The sequence below is a fragment of the Monodon monoceros genome, unplaced genomic scaffold, assembly GCF_005190385.1.
Source record: "Monodon monoceros isolate NGI ecotype Baffin Bay Population unplaced genomic scaffold, NGI_Narwhal_1 Super_Scaffold_6, whole genome shotgun sequence".
In the NCBI taxonomy this organism is placed as follows: Eukaryota; Metazoa; Chordata; class Mammalia; order Artiodactyla; family Monodontidae; genus Monodon; species Monodon monoceros.
Genome location: NW_021703783.1, coordinates 62,525,850 through 62,548,110, shown reverse-complemented (window position 1 = coordinate 62,548,110; position 22,261 = coordinate 62,525,850). Strand labels below are relative to the sequence as shown.

The following is a 22,261-nucleotide window of genomic DNA, read 5'->3' as shown; positions in this document are numbered from 1 at the left end:
GTGTTAACTATGGCCCAGCCACTGTTCCACCCACTTTAAATACATCACTGACTCATCTAATCCTAGTGACAATTCCATAAGGTAGATTCTATTGTTATCTTATATATATTTATTTTAGCACCATCATCCCTGTGTCTTAACACAATGTCCCAGATATTAGGTGCTTCATTAACATTGGCTGCTGAATTGTTTAGATAAGGGATGCCTCACGGAAATGAACCACAATTCTTTTTTTTTCAATTCTCATTTCTTTTATTTTTTAAAATATTATTCATATGTTTAATTTTTAAATGAAGTATAGTTAATTTATAATATTATATTAGCTTCTGGTGTACAGCATAGTGATTCAGTATTTTTACAGATTATACTCCATTAAATGTTGTAAGCACAATTCTTAAATAACCAGCCAAATTAGTGGTTTTAAATGGTTACACTGATGACTGATGAGTTTTTCATAACTAATCAAAACTGGAAGAAGGAAGAAGAGAGCTGTAAATCACTGTGAATTGTCTGCTTTAAGCAGGTTTGGGAAGTGGAGTTAATAATAAAATAAACATTTACTGAACACCTACCATATGACTAGTGTGCTGCATATACTCAACCATCTATGAAGTAGATATTATTACACCCGTTTTAAAAAGATAAAGTTGAGACTCCAAGTGGTTAAGATTTGTCCCGAGGTACTTTACCTAATAAGAAAGAGGGCCAACATTTTAACCCATTTCTATATGACTCTTTCCACTATATGACTTTCCATTTCCTTAATCCACAATGATTTCTGAGCTAAGGTATGTGGTCCATTTGTAGTCGATGAACTGCTGGCACTATAAGGAGCCCCATGAAAACAAGTGACACCAGGCTTATTGTCCTAAAATAAGTCAGCCAAGGTCATGTGGAAGTCAGTACAAATCATACTACCAAAAACAACTTTATAATAGAAAGTTCCATGTAACAAAATTATTTCCAAACAGTGAGAGGCCTCTTAGTCAATTCCAACTATACTTATTTCAATAAAATAAGAGAAGGTGGGAGGAAATTACTTTAAGTTTTTGTAATAAAATTTGACCAGTAAATTAATAAATCACTGTTGAACTAAAAGTCAAAGGTGACAGCAAATAGATATTTTTTTAAATAATAGCATCAACCACAAGCACATGAAACAAAATTAGGATGTAGATTTATTTAATCAGCCATGCAACCCTGAGTCATAATCAAATCAAACAAATCCAGCAATGTTGTAGGGTTCAGTTATTTTACTATAATAAAGGTTTTATTTCCCTTGTCCTTTTTACTAAAATGTCTTCCTTGCTCAGCTGCTGTATGACCTGATTTCTACCTGCCTTTATTTTCCCAGGCAAGGCCTTGTTCTTTCACACTCCTTCTATGTCCTTTCTTTCTAAAGAGATTGATACAGTCCCATTACTTGGCTCTTCAGCCTATTCCAGATGGGGACCATTTAGACAAATGTGACTCTCCTGGGAAACAGACCACAAAACCTCTCTCTTCTTTGCTCCCGGTTTATATGAATAGAGCCCAGGAATCGCTTTGTGTGAGTACGTTCATCGAGAAAGAATAGGTGACCTCTTTGCCTTAGGTGGCCCTCCCTCTGTGCACTGCCTCTATTCACTACCAGAAGAAGGAAGGCCAGTGAGGCCACATTCCACGTGTGCCTGCAAAGAAGCAAATAGCCACCAGATTCTGTATTTACCTTCCATGTATACTAGGCATTTCTGCTACTAAAGAAAATTTACAAAGATAAGAGTAAATTATGCTGCCATAAAGTAGTGGCCCATACTTATTGAGTGTATACACACACACACACACACACACACACACACACACCACATTTCACAATGCCTAACTGAGAGTTTAAAGGAACTTGCAGAAAAATCATGCAGCTGATATCGGCAGGGCTGGGATTTGAAACAGGTGTGTCTGAAGCCAGAGCTCCCACTGTTAGCCACTGCCCTAAGTAGCCTCAACACACCATTTTCTGTAACATCCATTAGGTAGATCAGTTGGCATCAATAATATAACTTAAAATCAACAACAGTAACAGCACAACAGAGTATACAAAAGATATGTACTTCAAGTGTTTTGAATACAGAGTGGCTCACTATCATTTTCCCAAAATTGCAGTTGAATCAGGAGGTAAATGCCAAGTCCATCCTGAAATGAGTTCTCTCCTCGATTCACTGCATTACTTTAATTATATTGTATAATAACATATTGTGACATTATTTAGTCATGTGTTATATGTGATATGCATCTCACACAAAACATATGTGATATGTTCCATGAGCACAGAAAAATAATTACAACAGTAATTATCAACTTTGAGTTGGTACCAACTCAAAGTGAACCACTAGTCAGAACACAATTTTGCCTATTCCTATAAATAATGTTTTTAAGTGCTCTTGTGTTTTCTATCAAATTCTAAACGTTCAAGAAAAAGAGGCTTACCCTGGAGCACAAACACAGCCACTTATGCAGGGTGATGATGGGGCACAAGTGAAGTTCATAGCCAGGTTTGCACATGTGGTTTCACAATTTACACCACCAGCTGGTAATTCAGGGTCAGGAAACCTACAGTCGAAATACTGTTTTCCCTCGGGGCAGATGTGAACTTCAGGGACAAGGCACAGATAAAATACCCTTAACTTTGTATTTGCTCTATACATTTAATCTTATTGACATGCATTTGTCATCAAAACACAATTCACCATAGAATACAGTATATTTAACAGTAATAACTGATCTTACTCTGTGATGTTTGGTTCATGAGCTTACAAGCATTCCCTAGACAGATTTCCTTTAATCACCTAAATTTCCAAAATCTATTTTGAGTTTGAAAACTTTAGCTGCCTTCCATAAAGCAGTAACTAAACAACTAGTATATAATTTTCTGAGATCAAGAACCAGGGTATTTTGATTAATCCAAACATACATTATCAATTTTTGAGGACGGACAGTACAGTATATTTAAACTTTACAAAGTTGTATGTTTACAACAAACACATGATACTTTTAGATCTTGCTTCACCTCTGAGTCATTATTTACATTAGTCCTCACTATAGTGTAGAAGTGCAGAAAATGGACATAATTACAGGCAGGCTAGGGCTTACATATTGCTCCAGAAACTTTTGAGCTCAGAAGGATTAAATAACACCCCTTATCTGGGGCCAAAAGGAATCTTGGGGATTCCTCTGTGAGAAGTCTGGCCACCTGGGCATCCTTCTCTTCAATGCTGAGCCACCCTGACGCAAATGGGGCAAGGCAGGGAGGGCCTAGTAGCTACTGAATATGTGTGTGGTCCATGAACATACACTGTAAAGAAGCCCTAGACAGCCTGAATCCTCATAAATTGAATCTAGGGCATATAATTTAAAGCTAATTTATAAAATATATTACATAATTGTGCAAATAAATAACAAAGCAATAGCTCACAGTTAGTTTTAGCAGCCTACGCTCTTCCTGCCCATTAAAATCAATAAAAGGTAGTTTTGTTTAGTATTTGCCTAGAATTTCTCCACAGTGACCAAAAATTTGAGGCTTTTTGTGTGGTGAAAATAAGTAATATAAAGGGTCTCCTAATATATAAGATCTTCAGGAATGATATGCAATCATAAGGTGATATTGTCAAGAGAGATGGCAGTCGATGTCATTTTACATGCCATTTCTAATTGATGGCCGCTAGTACTAAATCTTTGCTACTTATAATGTAGCCCAGGACCCAGTAGCATTAGCATCACTTCAGCCATCAACAGAAATGTTGCAGGCATCACCCCTGACCTACTGAATCAGAATCAGCATTTTAGCAAGATCCCCAGGTGACTGTGTGTACATTAGAATCTGCTGGTCTGGAGTAGGGTTTCCTAACTGCTGTTGCACAAGTGAGTTCTGACAGGTGTCTGGATACATATCCCTAAAGTCTTTGGGGCACCTGGGGTGGTGCTGGGATAGGCAGCATCAAGGCAGCATCCCTGGGTTGATCAGCTCTGCCCCTAAGCAGCCTTATATGTCCACCCCACACTGTCCTACAAATATTATAATTCCAAATGTGAAAAAAGTTAGGAAGCGCCAGAGTACCATGTTGAGAAACATTCTAAGGCTATTCCTCCATGCACATTGGCAAGGAGGGCTGTGACGGATTAATAACTTCTGCCCTAAGAGCAGGAGCAGTACTAGAGGCACATTCTCTTTAAGGAAAAATCTATCTAGATCTTACCAGCAGAGGGTGTTGCTAATTCATCACATTTCACAGTCCCATTTGAACACTGGCTGGTAGAAGTAAACAAATAGTTAATTCACGAAACCAAACCTCAAGTTTTTTCTGTATTTCAAAAACAATATAACATGCAAGAATTGACAAATACGATTTTTCCTTTTAACAAATAAGTTATTGGTGTAGGTCCAATTCGAAGAGAGCTATTTCAGTTCAACACATTTTTATCAAACGCTCATATATGTGTGGGGCACTGTGACAGGCATGGGGAATTCAAAGACCAAAATTCATAGTCTTTAGCCAAGTGCCTACTATATTCTAGTAGGAGAGAAAGACATACAAATAAATAATTTAGCCAGTGTGACATGCAACATAGAAACGTTTAAGACATAGAAGTAAAGCATCAAAAAATGTTTAAAAATCTGTTAGCAATTGACATCAGGGCAGTCAAAGAAGATAAAGTCGGGAAAATTTTGAAGAAGGCATGAAGGTTACGATATAGATTAAAGTAGGAAGGCTGTCACACTGACTGGAGATGTAGTACAAAGCCATGTGGGGGTAGGACAGCTTTCCATGGGACAGAGTGCCATGTGGGAAGTGACAGGGGATGCAGATGGCAAAGAGTCAAAGGCCAGCCTGCTATTAAGACACTAAGAATTTATCCGTGAAGTGAGTCACTAAAGACCTTAAACACAGATGTGATATGGTTGGTTTGAATTCTAGAAAAGTCATTCTGGCAGCAGTGTGGAAGATAGAGTGAAGTCCAATCTTGCAACCTGAGTTCGAAAGTCAGGGCATAAGGCAAAAACCAAATTCTGGCAATGTGAATCTTGAAAATCCCTTAAGAAGATATCATGATAAGGAAAAACACACCAGTTCTCAATAAGCCAGTGGATAAACCACAAAACTAAAACCCCTCAGTAACTTACAGTATTTGAACACTCATCTCATCCTTAACTTTTATTTGAGAATCAAACTGATCAAAGGCCTTTCATTTCACTATTTGAAACTTCAATTCATAGCTCTTTTCTGCAGTTATGAGCACAAGACTTAGGCACTCCATGTTGAAATATAATATATACATGTGGTTATATATATATATATATATATATATTAGGGTTTAATATATATAAATGTAATATATATGGTTTAAAAGTGTATATATTAAGGTTATCTGTATTTTTCAAATTATAGGTGTCATATTTCAACTTATGGTTTTGGTTAAGAAGTTATATGATTACATGTTATTTGTTAAGAACAATCACCATCACTGAAATCTACCATAAGCCTGAGAGCGTTGGGATGAGCTCCCCAGGTTGGTAAATGCTGCCTCTGTAATGACACCGACAGTGAAATCTGCAAGGAAAAGAAAGGGTTAAATTAACAAAATAGGATATAAATTTTTAAAAAAACACTGAAATTCAAGCAGACCATATGCTCTGTACTGGTAATTTTTATGCACAGTCTAACAATGACATTACTCCATGAGATCCCATGCAATTCTGTTATACAAATGTGAAGCCTTGTGCAGCTCTAGATTTTGTTTTCTAAATTCAAGCTCTGTATTGTTTTAGTGACAGAACAGACTGTGTTGTTTTTGTCACCAAATAAAAAGTCCCTGAAGGCACTTCAGAGAAACACAACTGGTATATCATTTAGCCTTATGTAGACAACAAAAGTCTTAATGTCATATGAGATTTGAGAAATTTCTGAGCGCTGAGAAACATTAAAATCCTGCTACTAAAATCTGCCACATGACCGTGAAACATAAACCTTGCTATCATTATTGATATGGCAAAAGCAAGTGGGAATAAACTTCAGGATTAACCATCAGATTCCTTAGCTCTTTCTATAGAGCTTTTGTGAACACATACAGGGTTAACAAATAAACAAATAAAGGTAAAGACATTAAGAACTATTACAGAAACAACTCACAAGCAGATCTTTGCATATACGCACACTTATTTCATGGAAAAAGTGACTGTTTAATAGTGGAAAAAATTTATGGTGCTGAGTCAATTAGATAAAAAACAGAAAGAAAGGAAAGAGGCATGATAGCCCATTTATCCTGTAAGGGAGAAAAGAGATAAAAACTGGACGCTGTCAACCCACTCCTGTGACGTACATGGGCACACAAAAGCTAAGTGTGTCTTCATAGTATTTGCCTTCGGGACAGTTGCAGCCTTCAGCACAGTCATCAGGACACTGTTCTGGGGAAGAGAGAGAGATGCAGGAGCGGCGACAGAAGGAGGAGCAGTGATGGTACATCATGCCTTTCTGGCACACCACCCCTGAGGACGAAGAAGCATCAGTTGAGAAAGATCTCCACAGGGCCGAGAAGCATTTTATGCTGGGTTATAAGTCTATGATAGACATAAATCATGAAAAAAGAAGATATCTTACATCAATAAACCTAGAACATTACAGAATCCTATATCATAAATAAATAAATAAAATAATTCTTTGCCTCAGTGTAACAGAAGAACAAAATTTCTGTGTGAAATATATTTAAGGGTGACATTCCATAACATTCTTTAACAGTCTGTGCTATAATTTTTTAAAAATATTTTTAAGCCATTTTATCCGTCTAAATAAACTTCCCTTCCTCACATTTTAAACTGATTTACTGCTATACTGACACCACCTTCTTCTTTGACATTATTTAACCCTAAGTAAACTTTTAGTCCTCTACAAATAGCACAAAACTTGACTTTATCAATCTGTACTCACAGCTCCTGTTTTTGCCTTTTTAATCATGTTTGCACTTTGGGCTAAAGCCTCCAATTTCTTTTTAGAACAAACTGAACTGATTACAGTAGGCAAACTAAAATAATCTAGAAACACACTTCTACAAACAAAAATGCTGGATAAAACACAACTGAAATAATGTTAACTGTATAATTGATATTGTGAGAAAAAAATGGAGGTGGAGGGTAACTTCTCCATACGCCAGAAGTAAAGAGAGAAATAAAATTCAGAACTTTAAGCAGAGGAAGGGAGGATGGGTCCCAGGAATCTTGGACCTGATATTTAACTCTTAAGGAAATGGAAAATGAAAGTTGGTCCTTTTCAGGGCGAGGAATTGGGAGACGCTTAACTTGGACCTCCAAAACAATCTCCATCGTCAGTTGAAAAGATGGACTACAGCAGAGGTCAGCAAACTTTTTTTGTAAAGAGCTAAATAGTAAATAGTTTCAACTTTTCTGGCCATACAGTCTCTGTCACAACTGCTCAACTCTACCCTTGTAGCTCAAAAGCAGTCATAGACAATATGCAAACATATGGGCAGTAAACTTTATTTTCAAAAACACAGGAAGCCCAAGGGTGTAATTTGCCAACTTCTGGACTAGAAGAAATCTGCTCATAGTACAGGGAGATGCCAGGAAAGCTTCTCTAACTCTGTGGGGTCTCTGATGAAATAAAGTATCCTCTGAGAAATCAAATTCCTGCACAGGTTTGGTATATGAATTTACATTACTTTTATATTTACATTATTTTTGTCTTAGAAAGCCCAAGCTGAGAAATTAACATCAAAACTGGCCAGTGTTACTCCTGGAATAATAGGAAAAAGTTTTTTGAAACCACTGAGGGATGAAGAGATGGAGAGAATGATGCTCCTGAAACCCAGGTCACAGAAGATTCTAATGGGGGTAAGGGGAATGGGCAGTCTTGATAAAGAAAGATTAAATCATAAAAGAAATTATAGAACAGTAAGGAAAGGAAACAATCTACTATGCATGATAACAACAGACATCATAACCAGGAAGATTCGAGCCCTAAGAACTTGAGATAATAATTGTCTGTTGCATAATTTACCTATTTACTTACAAATCTGTGTCACTATACCACATAATGCTTTCCCATACGTTCCAATATTTAGAACATTTCTATAAGAATTTTTTCAAATGTTTCAAATTATTTCTGTTGCATATTTCAAACCATACAACTACACTCTAATTTTGCTTATGGTAAAAATAGTCAAAAGCCATTGGTCTTATCCAACAGAGCTCCAATTTTAAGAAATAAAGTATTTCACTTTTTTTCATGTTCACACATTATAATAAGTCAAATAACTTAAGCAAATATTGACTTTTTATTTTAAAAAATAGCGGTAATTACAAATACAAAAATCTCTAAAGTGATATTTGATCATCTCTATCAGTGACAATGCCATCATACTCACCACAGAATGAAATCTGAGCTCTGAAATCGATGGGAACACCACGCTGGCCACAGAGGTAGGCATAGTGGGCAAGAGCATTGCATAGGCAGGCGCTTCCGCACTTGCATGCATCATGGCGGCATAGCTGATAGTACAGCCCAGGGCTAATATAGATGTGGCAAGGAGCAAAGAGCTCTTGGTGGATAACATCACAGTGTGCTGCATATCCAACTAACAGACAAAGAACCCCGTTAGCACTTCATTTACTAGTCTAGCTAGTATCAAATACCCCTAAAGTATCAAATTCCAGCACTATCCGAGCATCTTGCTTTCCTAGAAATACACTGTACTGCATATCATTTTCAATAAGAGCCAATATTTTCAGCTTATACTTCTTTTGGTAATATTGGTAACAGCACTTAATCCATATTTAATATTCTTCTAGCAAAAAAAAAAGAAAAGAGTATTGTGTTATACCTGAGTAAGTTGAGCAACAGAAGGGTTAACTGACAGAAGTGGCCTCAATTACCCCATCACCTGAGGACCATCTTAGGAAATCACCCTAATTCTGCTATAAAGAACTGATGAATATTAGAAGGTTTACCTCCCAACATCCACACACAATAAAAGCAGTGCCAATTGTGAATGTTATGGCAATTCCCTGGGATACACAATTATCCAGGAAGGACTAGGAATCATCTCACTCCAATGGAGTCTCTGAGGTAAATGGTAATGAGGTAGATGCCACATAGTCATTAAATGCAATATCTGTGCAAGGCATAGTGCACAATGTCTGGTAAATATTAGGAGATCAATAATGTTTGATAAATGAATCTATGACGAATACGTGAGTAAATGAATAATGAACAGAAATTGGTAATGGAACATATGCTAAAGGCTATGAGCTATCACTACCAAGCCATCTGAGGGGATGTGTATAATAAGTTCTTGAAATGTGTTGACTTTTCCTTGAGAATGACTGCTCAGATATAATTCTTTATGGGAGTAACCAAGTTTGACAAAACAATCTGGATTTCATCTTTCTGAAAAAGCCTCATCCTGTGATTTCTTGGTGCAATGGACCTTGATTGCATTGATTTCTTCACAGATAAAATTAATCAATCTTTGAGTTGTCATTGTCTTTGAGAGACAAGATGAGCTGCTAGAGATAGAATGTTTTCATTACTGAGGAATTATACTGAACTTTTTTTGCTGAGCATTTTAAATATATTTATTATTGGAAACACATGGTAATTATCTAAGTAATTACCTGAGTATTATATATTTTTGCATTGTTATGCACATAATATATGAAAACAAATGACAGACTATAACAGCATACTATTAGCATATATACTCCTAATTCCCAGGATCTCCAAGCAATAGCTTTTATTGCGTGCCCTAAAGATTTGTAGATCAAAAAACATTCCTACTGACATTAAGTGAAAGGGTGACTCAGAAAATCCTTGTTTAAAAATATCCTTCGGAATCCATATCAGAGTTGACTTTCATCTATTTATTTTCCTTTCTTTAGGGATCTTTTTGAATTTACCTATTTGAAATTAAAAAATAATAGTTCATGGCAAAGGTGAAGAAAAACAATATCTAAAATATATATGTCATAGAAGACATAAGATATGGGGACAAAAATATATATATAAAAAAATGGTAGGGAATAAAGGAGGTCATTAAAGAAACAACCAGAGAAAATTGGAGTAAAGTCCAATTGATAAATTAGAAGTTGGCCTAGATTAAAAAAAAAAAAATCACTAAAAGCAAGATTATCTTGTTTTCTTTCCAGGACACTAAAACTATAAGTTAATAATAAGGACCATAGAACAATAAACAGAATCCTTCCAAACAACCACTACAAATCCAGAAACTCTACTAACTTCTCATGGGTACTCAATCAATATTAATAATGAATTTTTAAAACTACACAAAAACAGTAAACCAACCAAAATGAAGGAATAAATTTAAATTATAAAAATATCTATTTAAGCATGCACATTAATTTTCTTTCACAAAGTGATTTTGCAAAAAAAAAAAAAATACGCCTTCTTTTATTGAACAGTAAAATAGCCTTTCACGCGGTCTGCTGTGGCTTTAGTAAAAAAAAAAATACAGCCAAAAATTCTTGGCATGTGAGTTGCACTGTCATTGTAAATTGGAACTCTATGACAATCTCAAATTGTTACACACCTGACGGCACAAAGCTTCTCTGGATCACTGGCTTCCTGCTTATGAAGCCATAATATGTTCTGTGAGTAGGAACTCGTAGTGTGACATCAATAAACAGGAGAATTCACACGCACTGTCACACTATGGAATGGAAGTTGAATATCCCAAGACTATACGAGCATTATTAGAATACTTCCAGAGATTTTTCTTTAGCATTTAAATAATCTGAAATACCCAAAATGCTAGCTCACATTTGGGAACAGTTGAGGGATTTCTGAACACCTAAAATGAGTAAATTTATGAATGCAGAGTAGTAAATAAAAGAGTCATTTTCTGGAGTTCTTTTTTAAAGTAACCTAGATTACATAAAGAGGCATATGTATTAAATAAAAATACATAAATAATGGCATCGATTTTATCATAATGAAGAAAATCAGAATTTAAAATCACTATCTAATTTTACAAAATTACCGTAATAGAGAGAACTTTTTCTTAGGTTTACATGCAGAAAGACTTACTGTTTTGTTGATTAATGTTGCAGGGGTCCATCATAGGGACATGAACAGGTGCAAAACAAGTGGAGGAAACTCTCCATGCATTTGCATGAAGTTGTGGGGTACCTTCTATCATGCCTGATGGAGAACTAGAAAGCAAATATAATATTCTCTTAGCCTCTCCCATTCATTTCCTTCCTTCAGAGTCTTCAAATATTGAAAAAAGAGAATACTACTTTTTTAATTTACAAAGAAATCTTAGAGCTTGAAATGTTTTATTACATTTTTAAATATACACGGTGTTAGCTTTCTATTATTAAGATTTTACAATGTGTCAAATTGTGGACATACGTGGTTCTATTTAATAATCATTTCAGCCTTGTGAAGGACACACCATTATCCCCATTTTAGAGAGAAGGCAAAGCAGAAGCTTAGAGAAATATTAATGTTCACTCAGCTGCTAAGTGTCAGAGGTGAGATTCAAACGTAGTGCACACCACTTTGATGAAATATCACACAACCAAAGCATGAATGCGTGTGGTTTAGGGAGGTGGAGGTAGGGAGCTCACGCGATTCTTTTCAGGGTAAAGACAAATGTCCTAAAGAAGAAATAGTCTACACTGCTGGTTCAGTATTTCAATTTTCATTATGAGGCCTGACATACTGAGGTTCCACTGTGAGGTTGGGCAAACAAACCAAGTGAAAATTAAGGAGAAATGGTATGAGGCACTCTTCACCCACGTTTTCTCACTTCTCCAGTTCCCTCAGCAAACCAAAGTGGAAGAGAAATATCTATCCTTCAGGCTTATAAACCACAACAATGTTTAAGAGCCAGACACTAAAATGCCCCCTCCAGAAGTCATCAAGGTTTAGTAACTCATCAGCCAATAGTGAGTGGCAATCCCTGTTGGCACTGTGCCAGACACTGTCAGAACTACTTAGAGAATCAGGTTGGACTAGGTTTCCTGTAGGAAGCTTTGACCAAGCAAAACTTCACTAACGCAAGCCATAACTGCATGAATTGCTACAACACGGCCAAATAACAGAGTAGCATTTATCTTCACTCTCTTAGTGTCCAAATAAACATAACTACTTTGCCTACCATTTATCTCAATCACCAGTATGAAGCTATATGGAGCTTCTCACCACAAAGACAGGAGTAAAAGAGGGAGCCACACAAGCTACTCCACAATGCTCATCCCTTGTAGCCACCCTTTCCTTCTTTTTTCTATTCCTCAAAATGAAACTATTCTAGAAATGTATAGAATTATAACAAACACCCAATCCAAAATCTAATTTTGCTCCAATGAGAACACGAAGACTCACAGAAATTGCATGACTTGCACTAGCTCTTCTCATTCTTTCCCTCTCCATCCCTCTTTATCCCTACAAAGCACAATAAAATAGGTCAAGGTGATAGGTGTACTCAGGATTCCCAGGAGGAACTGACTCAGAGCTTGGCTCTCTTATTTCATTTAATTCACTTAAAACAATAAATACCAAAAAAAGAAGCTGAAATGTAGACCCATTTATTTATTGCATTCATTTTATAAAATAGCCTTTCAGTTCACCGTAGTGAACTTACTAAAACAAGGCATACAAAATAAATTTTCAAGTAATTAATATTTTCCACTCATTATGTTTGCAGATTCACATTAACTTTGTGATGCAAGGAATTTTAACTGCTTATGCTGGAAAGCTAAACAATGTTTGAAAATTATCTCTGACTCTGAAATAGTATCCTGCACTGTTATCAGGCCTGAATGTTTATACATGGAGGAGACTGGTGCCTTAGAAAGAGGCAGACAGATCTGCCATCTGTTAAACATTGACTACTAACCCATTCTGACAAACAGGAAGAGAAAAGGCTTAATGTCTCCTCTGCACATCTTAACCAAGTCACTTAATATAGTTTCTGTTTCACAAATTGATAAGAAATCAATATTCTGATCTACCAATAAATGAAACAAACAAACAAAACCCGTAAATGACCTAAAAGCAAATTAATTACACAGGAGAAAAGGTAAAAGAAACTCTCTTTTAAAATTAAAAAATTTAAATGCCCTTTCTCCTTGCTGATCCAAATTCTCTTCTTGGTGCCACATCAAAAGTCCTACCTCCGTTCAGTTCAACTGTCTAGTGCATATAAGGTACTCTGCTAGTTCTTAAGAATATAAGGATTAAGGACACGGTCTTTATTCTCAAAGCCTTTGCAGTTGTTTTTTTTTTTTTTTTTTGCGGTACGCGGGCCTCTCACTGTTGTGGCCTCTCCTGCTGCAGAGCACAGGCTCCGGACGCGCGGTACCAGCGGCCATGGCTCACGGGCCCAGTCGCTCCGCGGCATGTGGGCTCTTCCCGGACCGGGGCACGAACCCGCGTCCCCTGCATCGGCAGGCGGACTCCCAACCACTGCGCCATCAGGGAAGCCCGCCTTTGCAGTTTTAAGTGGAAACCAGACAGATAAACGACAGATTTTCATAGATAAAAGAGTCAAAATTAACTTTGGTGGGATACAAACTCACTTTTTGAAGCAAATAATGACCGAGTTGGTTTGAAAAATAAATAGGAGTTAATGGGGAAGATTAGGGAGGGGACAGAACCCAAAGCAGGAAGAATATGCAGAAGTGTTTTTTTAATGGCATTTGGAGAACGGCTTCTCCAGGAAACGCTCCCCGCCTACCCAGCCCACCCTGACCTACTCAAAATTTTGCTGTGCTTCTAGCCACAACCACACAACACTTAACTTTTTGAATTCACCTCAGTATTTTTATACATATTGTGATTAATACCTCGCCTAGAACAAATTATTTCTGAAAGACGGTTGTCCCTTCCCAATCCACAATATAAGCTCCTTGAGGATGGGAACCATGTCTTACTGCCTCTATTGTCCCACAGTGCTTAGCACAATAACAGGTGCTCAAAGCATTTACACTAAGTTATACACCATGTCTTATCACATGTAGGTGAAAGTGCTTTGTCAATACAAGGGGTATAAATGTATTTTATTGCTTTTTCTCCTAATGAAACATCAACTATCATAAAATCCAATTAACTTAGATGCCACAGTGTTGCTTTAGAGATATCATTCATACCAAATGATATCAATATTATTAAAGTATAATTTACTATCATTCATACCAAATGATTCTAAGACTTTTTAAAGGCAGCAAAATTTTTTTTACATAAAATACCATTAAGCTTGATAGGATAGGTGGCAGAGAGAGAATAACGGGAAGTTATTCTGTGGGTAGCCTTCAGGCTCTTGAGTCTCGCTACCTAAACCCAAAGTCCAGCTCCACTGTATTTGAGCTATGTGACTGAGCTATTTATTTGTCACTTTGGTGCCTCAGTTAGCTTCCTTATCTATAAAACAGAGATACTAATCAGGGGATTGCTACAAAATTTAAATACAGTAATCCATGTAAAGCTCTTGGGACAGTGAGTACTAAGCTATTATTAGTTAACTAAACATTTTTAATGTAAGAATTTATATCCTCTAAATTACTAGTCATTAAATTATGTTAGCTATACAGAGATCATACTTACAGAAAATCATCCCTTATGTTCCCATTAAACGTGCCACACAGACCTAACGTTCTTCTTTTCCACGCACTAGTGAGCTGAATATAAACTCTTTCCCCATCTATAGCAAACAGAATCTTTAAACCAAACGTGGTTTTTAGAAGAATAAATAAGGATGACAGAGTCTGAATTTCAACAATTCCTGCAGGAAAAGAACATACATAAATCAGCTTTGACACTCACAGGCAGTGTTCTGAAATTAGCGCTAATGTACAACATCGGGAGTCTTCTTCCAAAAGACTTCTTCCCAGTTCCTGCTCCTGTGCTCCGGGGCCAATTTTCACCACCTTGTGCCTGCTTTCTTTTCTTTCATTTCCCTCTGGGTCTTCAGCAGATATTTTTAATAGATTGTCAGGTGCACATGTAATTTCAGTTGGCAAGCATCTCATGGTGGGGGTGGACAGTCCTTAGACATTTGAAATCTGATCTCTTTTCCTTAACGTGTGTGTGTGTGTGTGTGTGTGTGTGTGTGTGTGTTCCCACGAATTGGTCATGATTCAATACGGAAGGGGCACTTTTTCAAAAACTCCCCATTCCTTTGAAACTGTCAGCAAAAAGGGGAGCACAGCACTAGAGAAGCACCATTTTATGAGACATCTTTAGAAAAGAGAAACTTGTGCTCAAGACTGAATTTGACTTTTGCAACCAGAAGAGTTGCTCTTGCATCTCTATCACAACTTCTGCCATCAGTCTGGTCACCAAACCGAGAAATCTGAGAATCATTCTTTGATCACTTCATCCCCCTTGTTGTCCTTCCCCAACCAACCCCAATCCAATCCATCACCGAGTTGACAGCACTTTTTTTCTAAATAAAATTTCAATCTGTTTTCCTCTCTCCATCTCTACTGTCACTGTCTTGGATCAGTTCCTCCTCATTCCTTGTATGCCCTCCTCAAATAATATCCTAACTATTATCTGTGCCTCCTGTCTAACATTTCTCAAAGCCATTTCCATAGTGTTGTTATAGTAGTCTACCAAGAAAAAAAAGACAAAGTTAGTCTCCTCATTAAAACTCATTGCTTATTTGGTTGAAGCATATGAGATTGTCATCTTTGTACATAAAAATGGTCAAATAATAACAATTGCATATTCAATTTCATATCAAGTTCAATCAACATCCTGGCACGACACTGACTGTGACCATGTAATTTATAACACAATTCAAGACATTTCTGAAAGCAAAACAGACTGTTATTAGCAACTATACTGGAACACAGGCATGAACAGGGCCTCCCAGGAAAACCACAAAGTATGATGCCCTGTATATAAGGCATTCCGCATGGAATTAAGAGATACAAACTACTATGTATAAAACAGATAAGCAAGAAGGATATGTTGTACAGCACAGGAAATAACAATCATTGTTTTGAAATAACTTTAAATGAAGTACAATCTATAAAAATATTGAATCACTATGTTGTATAACTAAAACTAATATAATATTGTAAGTCAACTATACTTCAATTTTTAAAATAAGGTCTTTCCCATTCTCACCCCCATCTCTTTCCCTCTTCTCATCTCTGGACATTCTACACTTACCCTCTTCATGCTGCAGCAATGCCAAAGTAGTTACAGTTCCCCCTAAACATACTGCATAGTTCTCCTCTTTGTTATGCCTAGAACACTTCCCCCATCTCCTTCATCCGGGCAATTCCTCAGCTGTAAATGCTCAATGAGATAGTCCTTTCCTTAAGAAAATTTCCTGACCATACCTGCAGGGTTGAGTGAGTTGTACCTAATCATTTAGACCCCCAAAGTCCCTATGCATATCTTTGGGTTTATCATATTTTTAAGTGGCTGTTTACTCGTATCTCTCCTCTTCCAAACTCTAGTCCACTTGAGATAAACACTAGATCCCATAAACATGGCAGTCTCAACTAAGTCCGGCTGAGGAGCTGGCAACATATAGTCACTCAGTAAATGTTAGGTTAGTCGGCTAATGGGAAAAGACTCCATTGAAGTTGCGCTGCTGTTGTTGTTCATGTAAGAAAACTACACCATCAGCATTGCTTCTTACCATTCAGACTGAAGCCCTGGTTAGGACTGGTGAGGATCTGTCCTCCCCTACTAAGGGTCACTTGTTTGTTGAAATCATCCTCCAGAATTAGAGTTACAGACTGAAGGCAGACCAAGCCAAGGTTCTGCATAAAAATCAAATTATCAATTAAAGGAGTGAGAGAGAGAGAGAAAGACATAGAAAGGGACAGGACCAATGGGAGAAGGAAATGGGAGAAGATGAGGGAGAGAAAGGAGAAAAGAAAGGAGGGAGCACACATGGATAAAAACTTATGGTATATAGAAAACTTGAGAATAAGCAATATAATAGTTATTATTACATCTTATTGTGAATATAATGTAGCCCCATTACTAATAAAATATATCTTTATGTAGTACATTAAATATACCATATACATACATACAGTTTACACAGATTATTAAATAGAAATTTTTTCAATAAAGTGCCAATAATTATGTTTTCCATAGTGCATAATTAAAGGATCTTTCCAAATTCATTTGTGGTATATTAAATATTTTAAAAATTCAATGTAGAAAAGAACAAAGAGAATTACCGTTCCATGCAGAAGGTTAACTGAGACCTGACATATTGCAAAAGAAAAAATAAAAATCAAACTAAAAAAAAGCTAACAAAGTAGACTGGAATTTTGTTGGAAACAACCATTTTATGTTCAAATGAAAATAGAAAAAAAGATTTTGGCAAAATTTTGACTGCTTGATTTAGAAAGAGGTGAATGAAAGATCTGGGTTTCTTTGTTTACAAGTTATTGATGTGCTTATGTCAAGAAAATGTCTTTAAAATAAATATTCCAGAATGCTAAAAAATCCATCATATCTATTTAGAATGATGTGAAACTTGTTAAATTCTGTCAAAAATCACCTTTAAGATAGCAGTTTGTAAAAACAGAACTACCATCTGACCCAGCAATCCCACTACTGGGCGTATACCCTGAGAAAACCATAATTCAAAAAGAGTCGTGTACCAGAATGTTCATTGCAGCTCTACTTACAATAGCCAGGACACGGAAGCAACCTAAGTGCCCGTCGACAGATGAATGCATAAAGAAGATGTGGCACATATATACAACGGGATATTACTCAGCCATAAAAAGAAATGAAATTGAGTTATTTGTAGTGAGGTGGATGGACCTAGAGTCTGTCATACAGAGTGAAGTAAGTCAGAAAGAGAAAAACAAATACCATATGCTAACACATATATATGGAATCTTAAAACAAAATAAATGGTTCTGAAGAACCTAGGGGCAGGACAGGAATAAAGACATAGAGAATGGACTTAAGGACACAGGGAGGGGGAAGGGTAAGCTGGGATGAAGTGAGAGAGTGGCATGGACATATATACAGTACCAAATGTAAAATAGATAGCTAGTGGGAAGCAGCCACATAGCACAGAGAGATCAGCTCAGTGCTTTGGGACCACCTAGAGGGGTGGGATAGGGAAAGTGGGAGGGAAATGCAAGAGGGAGGAGATATGGGGATATATGTATATGTATAGCTGATTTACTTTGTTATACAGCAGAAACTAACACACCATTGTAAAGCAATTAACATCCAATAAAGATGTTAAAAAAAAAAGAGAGAGCAGTTTGGAAGTAACAAAAAGCTTATTGTCTATTGTGCAGTCATGAAATGTTCCAAAAACCTATACATAAGCAAATACCATTTTTAAGAAAAAAAGTACAATAAATACGCACTATTTAATCTGATATTTTAAAATATATTTTAATATCTCTGAATTTATTTTAATATCTTATATTTTAATAGATATTTAGATTTTTAGATATTTAATATCTCTGAAATCAGGATACATGATATTAATAGTATAACAGATTAATCATCAACATGCTTTCTTTCTTTGTAGTATATAGAATAATGATGCATCTTAACAATCAGTGGTGTCTTATTTTTGAAGAAAATAACTATACCCATTCATGTTACCATTCTTAACCGAGATAAGAAGTTTGAGTCAAAAAAATGAACATTCCTCTGGTCATTTTGAAATGTTCTTACCTGCTCACAGTGAGCTTTCTGTAAAGTAATTGTGAATTTATCTTTTCCAGTTCCTTTTACAAGGATGTATTGGCACATTCCAATGAAAGAATAATGTCGACCATCAAAAGTAGTGAAATGAGAATCACCTACAACAGAGCATTGAACTACCAAAAAAGAAGAAGAAGAAGGAGGAGGAGGAGGTGGGGGGGTGGAAGAGGAGAAGGAGGAGAAGGGGGAGAAGCGGGAGCAAAGGGGAGCAAGGAGAAGAGGAAGAAGAGGAAGGAGAAGAAGGAGAAGGAGAAGTAGAAGAAGAAGAAGAAGAGGAAGAAGAAGTAGAAGAAGAAGAAGAAGAGGAAGAAGAAGTAGAGGAGGAAGAAGAGGAAGGAGAAGAAGGAGAAGGAGAGGTAGAAGAAGAAGAAGAAGAGGAAGAAGAAGGAGGAGGGGGAGGGGGGGGGGGGGGGGGGAGGGGGGGGAGGAGGAGGAGGAGGGAGAGGAGGAGGGAGGGGGGAGAGGAGAAGGAGGAAGAAATTATGTTTATTCTTAAAAAGAAGTAGGTCAACTTAGGATAAATTTTTAGGTATCAAAAAGAATAACTAAAGTGTTTAAAATTCATTAGTTTGACAAACTTAATTATGTTATTCAATTTAACTTAAAATTTATTAAATGATAGCTGTCCCACATATTTTTTAGAATATTTCTACTATTTTAGTAAATTTTTCCCAAAGCTGTCTGCTCAGAGCTATCATTTATTCAATTTTCCACTATCCTCTTAATATCTGGATTTAGAAATCATTGCATTTATATGAGATGACCTTACAAAAATCAGTGCTAGCTTCCTCCTCAATTTCAAGAAAATCAAGACATTGTCTTTAAAAACATTTTAAAAGATTACCTGGGCAGTCATGCTCAGTGCAGTTCCAAACTCCACCAACACATACACTAAATGAAATGATAAAAATATTCATCTAATTGTATAGAGAAACTGTATGAATATTTGCAATAACGTATTGGTAAATGTAACCAAAATGTATCATGTTTTTTAGGTTCGCAATAATCTGACTTGAAAAATATCTCTCCAAAAGTTCAATTAACTGATAAATTTGGACTGGCAAGCACCTAAATTATTATTTATTGCATTAGTCAAGAACAAAAACACTAAGCAGAGAACTTCTGTTTCTGTCCTTCCCTCATTGATTAAACCAAAAAAGGTCACACACAATAAAGTATTTACCCACATCATTAGAGAAATATATAGAGAGAGGTTAAGATTAATAAGTTAACTCATCTACTAAAAATTTTAAAAGTTGGCTTTGAGCATCATCAGACATTAAGGAGAGAGAAAAGATATTCCCTTTGTAAGATAAATTCTGCCTTCTACCATCAAACAGGTATGAATTTTGGAGGACAGAAGCAGTCTCAGAATGGCAGGAACTCAAATCAGTATCTAAGAACAGGGTTAGTTTTCAATTGCATTTCAGTTATATACACAGACACCTAAGGGAAAATTGCCTAATGACATTTACACCTCTGTTTCTTTTTAGATTGCCCTGAAGGGATTCAATCTTTGGCTATAATAGTTTTAGTTAGCTAATTTAAGAATTTCTAAAAGTCTCTAATCATGGCCAAAAACTGGATAGTCACTTTTTAAGGTACTCAATAGAGAAGGCCAAGAGAACCATCAAGTTCTAAGGGTAAAAGTTTGTGCAAATTGGTGATTATGAATAACAAGACAATTCAACAGTTCATCACATGGATATAAGATTTTATAGAACTACCAAGGGAAGTGAGGAGAATTACATCATAAAAGAAAATATAGATGTTTCCCCCACCACCCTGTCCCTGTAAGGCTTTAAATAAAAGGAAAACTGTGTCTTGGAATTTTTGGAAGAAAAATCAATAAAAAGTATATTTCTTTAAACATATGTCATGGTAAAATGGTCAACTAGTCAAGTATCCAGAAATAATTAGCTGTACATTAATCACATACCATTCAGTACATTCTTGTTCAATTTTTGAACCAACTGAATAAGCTAATCCATGAAAATTGCATGGGCAATTTTCCAAGGAGATGCAAGTCCCATTTTCCATTATGAGGCCTATTTAAGAAAAACACATATCAAATTCACAAAATAAATAATAAAGATTGTATTCTTTGAATATAATAATTCAACCAACTTTTATTGAACACTTGCTTACACTATGTGCTGGAAATAACAAGTTTCTTTACTTTCAAGGAGGTTACCAACAGCCTTGCTCTGTCTCAATCAGTAGCTACCTTATAAGGGTCTATTTCAGTGGTTTTCAACTTTCTTATCCCATGGCTTGCCATCAGAAATTCAAGATTCACAGTACAGAATTAGGGCAACTAATGTCTCTTTGCTTTTGAGGGAAGAGGGGAGGAGAAGAGGGAGAAAGTATATTCTTGGTTTTATTTCTGTTTATGTCAAAGTGAGAGATTTACACTATCATCACACAGATAATAAAGAGCCAAGCAGTGCTTCTCAAAGGGCTAGTACAGTAGAACTACATTTAGTACTTCTCTCTAATGAGGAAAGGTGGTTGAACCAGTGTTACTAAGCACACTGTTTGATTCAGCTGATCTGTTTTTCAGAGTAAGACTCTCTAGATGAAGGAAGCACTGACTTATATTTTGGTGCACGGATTTATATTCTGGTGCAAACTCCTTATCTCATCACTGGCTGGTAACAGTTTAGGCCTGGCACGGGTCCAAAGCACTTAGAGTAGCACTGACAGAACAATGGACTGAGGTCAACAGATCTGATTCCAAGTAGTCCTCAGTCATATTAAGTGTATGACAGTGGGAAAATCACTTAACATCTCTGGGATTCTATTTTTTTTTAATCTGTAAAAATAAAAGGGTTTGAGTAAATCCTCAATGTTCTTATAAATGTCTATCAGTATAGCAGATTTAAATCCCGTTTCTATCACTTACTATGTTACTTCTAATTTCAAATATTAAAACTACATCAGGACTAAAATCTTGTACTGCCAAAATGTGAAGGTTTTTTGTCTGAACTTGATTTCATCTTTAAAAAATTAAAGTATATAAATTATTAAATATCTTTAAATACTCAAGAGAACAAAAGATCTGCCATGGGTGACTTCAAGACAAAGTTCCAAACTTCCAAGGAAATTTACAAAGGAATAAGGCTTTTACTAAAGAAAAGCAGCCATTCCTTCTAGTCACTTCAAGGATCAAATCCTACAAGGACAGAAAATCACAACAGCCCTATCATCCTGAGAGATGACATTAAGACATGATTCTTGGATCACAGGGGTACTAGTTTCCATGAGTGCAGACATGGTTTCTTTCATGAAGCACTTACCATCCGCGCAGTAACATCCGTCAAGACAATGGAGATTACTCCCAAGACATTGTTCCTCAAAAGTGCAGGTTGGTGGGCAACAACTGATACAATCCCGATGGACAAAGCTGTCATCACATTTATCAACTAAAATGGGCAAACAGGCAAGCTGTAAATCAACTTTATTCAACACTCAAAAAGATTACAGTGGGTTTTTTGGGGTTTTTTAAAATTTTTATTGAAGTATAGTTGATTTACAATATT

General features: G+C 36.2%; 1 protein-coding gene across 2 annotated transcripts in view; it reads right to left on the bottom strand.

The window, feature by feature from the left end:
* The window catches only part of OTOGL (otogelin like), a 147,525-nt gene that overhangs the window by 87,919 nt on the left and 37,345 nt on the right, over window positions 1–22,261 (bottom strand). For both annotated transcript variants that reach the window (XM_029206268.1, XM_029206269.1), the window contains exons 12-23: window positions 22,019–22,144; window positions 20,659–20,767; window positions 19,564–19,610; window positions 18,690–18,835; window positions 16,663–16,786; window positions 14,610–14,787; window positions 11,088–11,212; window positions 8,410–8,619; window positions 6,352–6,517; window positions 5,508–5,582; window positions 4,230–4,282; window positions 2,464–2,626 (exon numbers count right to left, since the gene is read on the bottom strand). In XM_029206268.1, coding sequence (XP_029062101.1) covers window positions 2,464–2,626; window positions 4,230–4,282; window positions 5,508–5,582; window positions 6,352–6,517; window positions 8,410–8,619; window positions 11,088–11,212; window positions 14,610–14,787; window positions 16,663–16,786; window positions 18,690–18,835; window positions 19,564–19,610; window positions 20,659–20,767; window positions 22,019–22,144 — 1,522 coding nt within the window. The remainder of the gene's footprint in view (window positions 1–2,463; window positions 2,627–4,229; window positions 4,283–5,507; window positions 5,583–6,351; window positions 6,518–8,409; window positions 8,620–11,087; window positions 11,213–14,609; window positions 14,788–16,662; window positions 16,787–18,689; window positions 18,836–19,563; window positions 19,611–20,658; window positions 20,768–22,018; window positions 22,145–22,261) is intronic.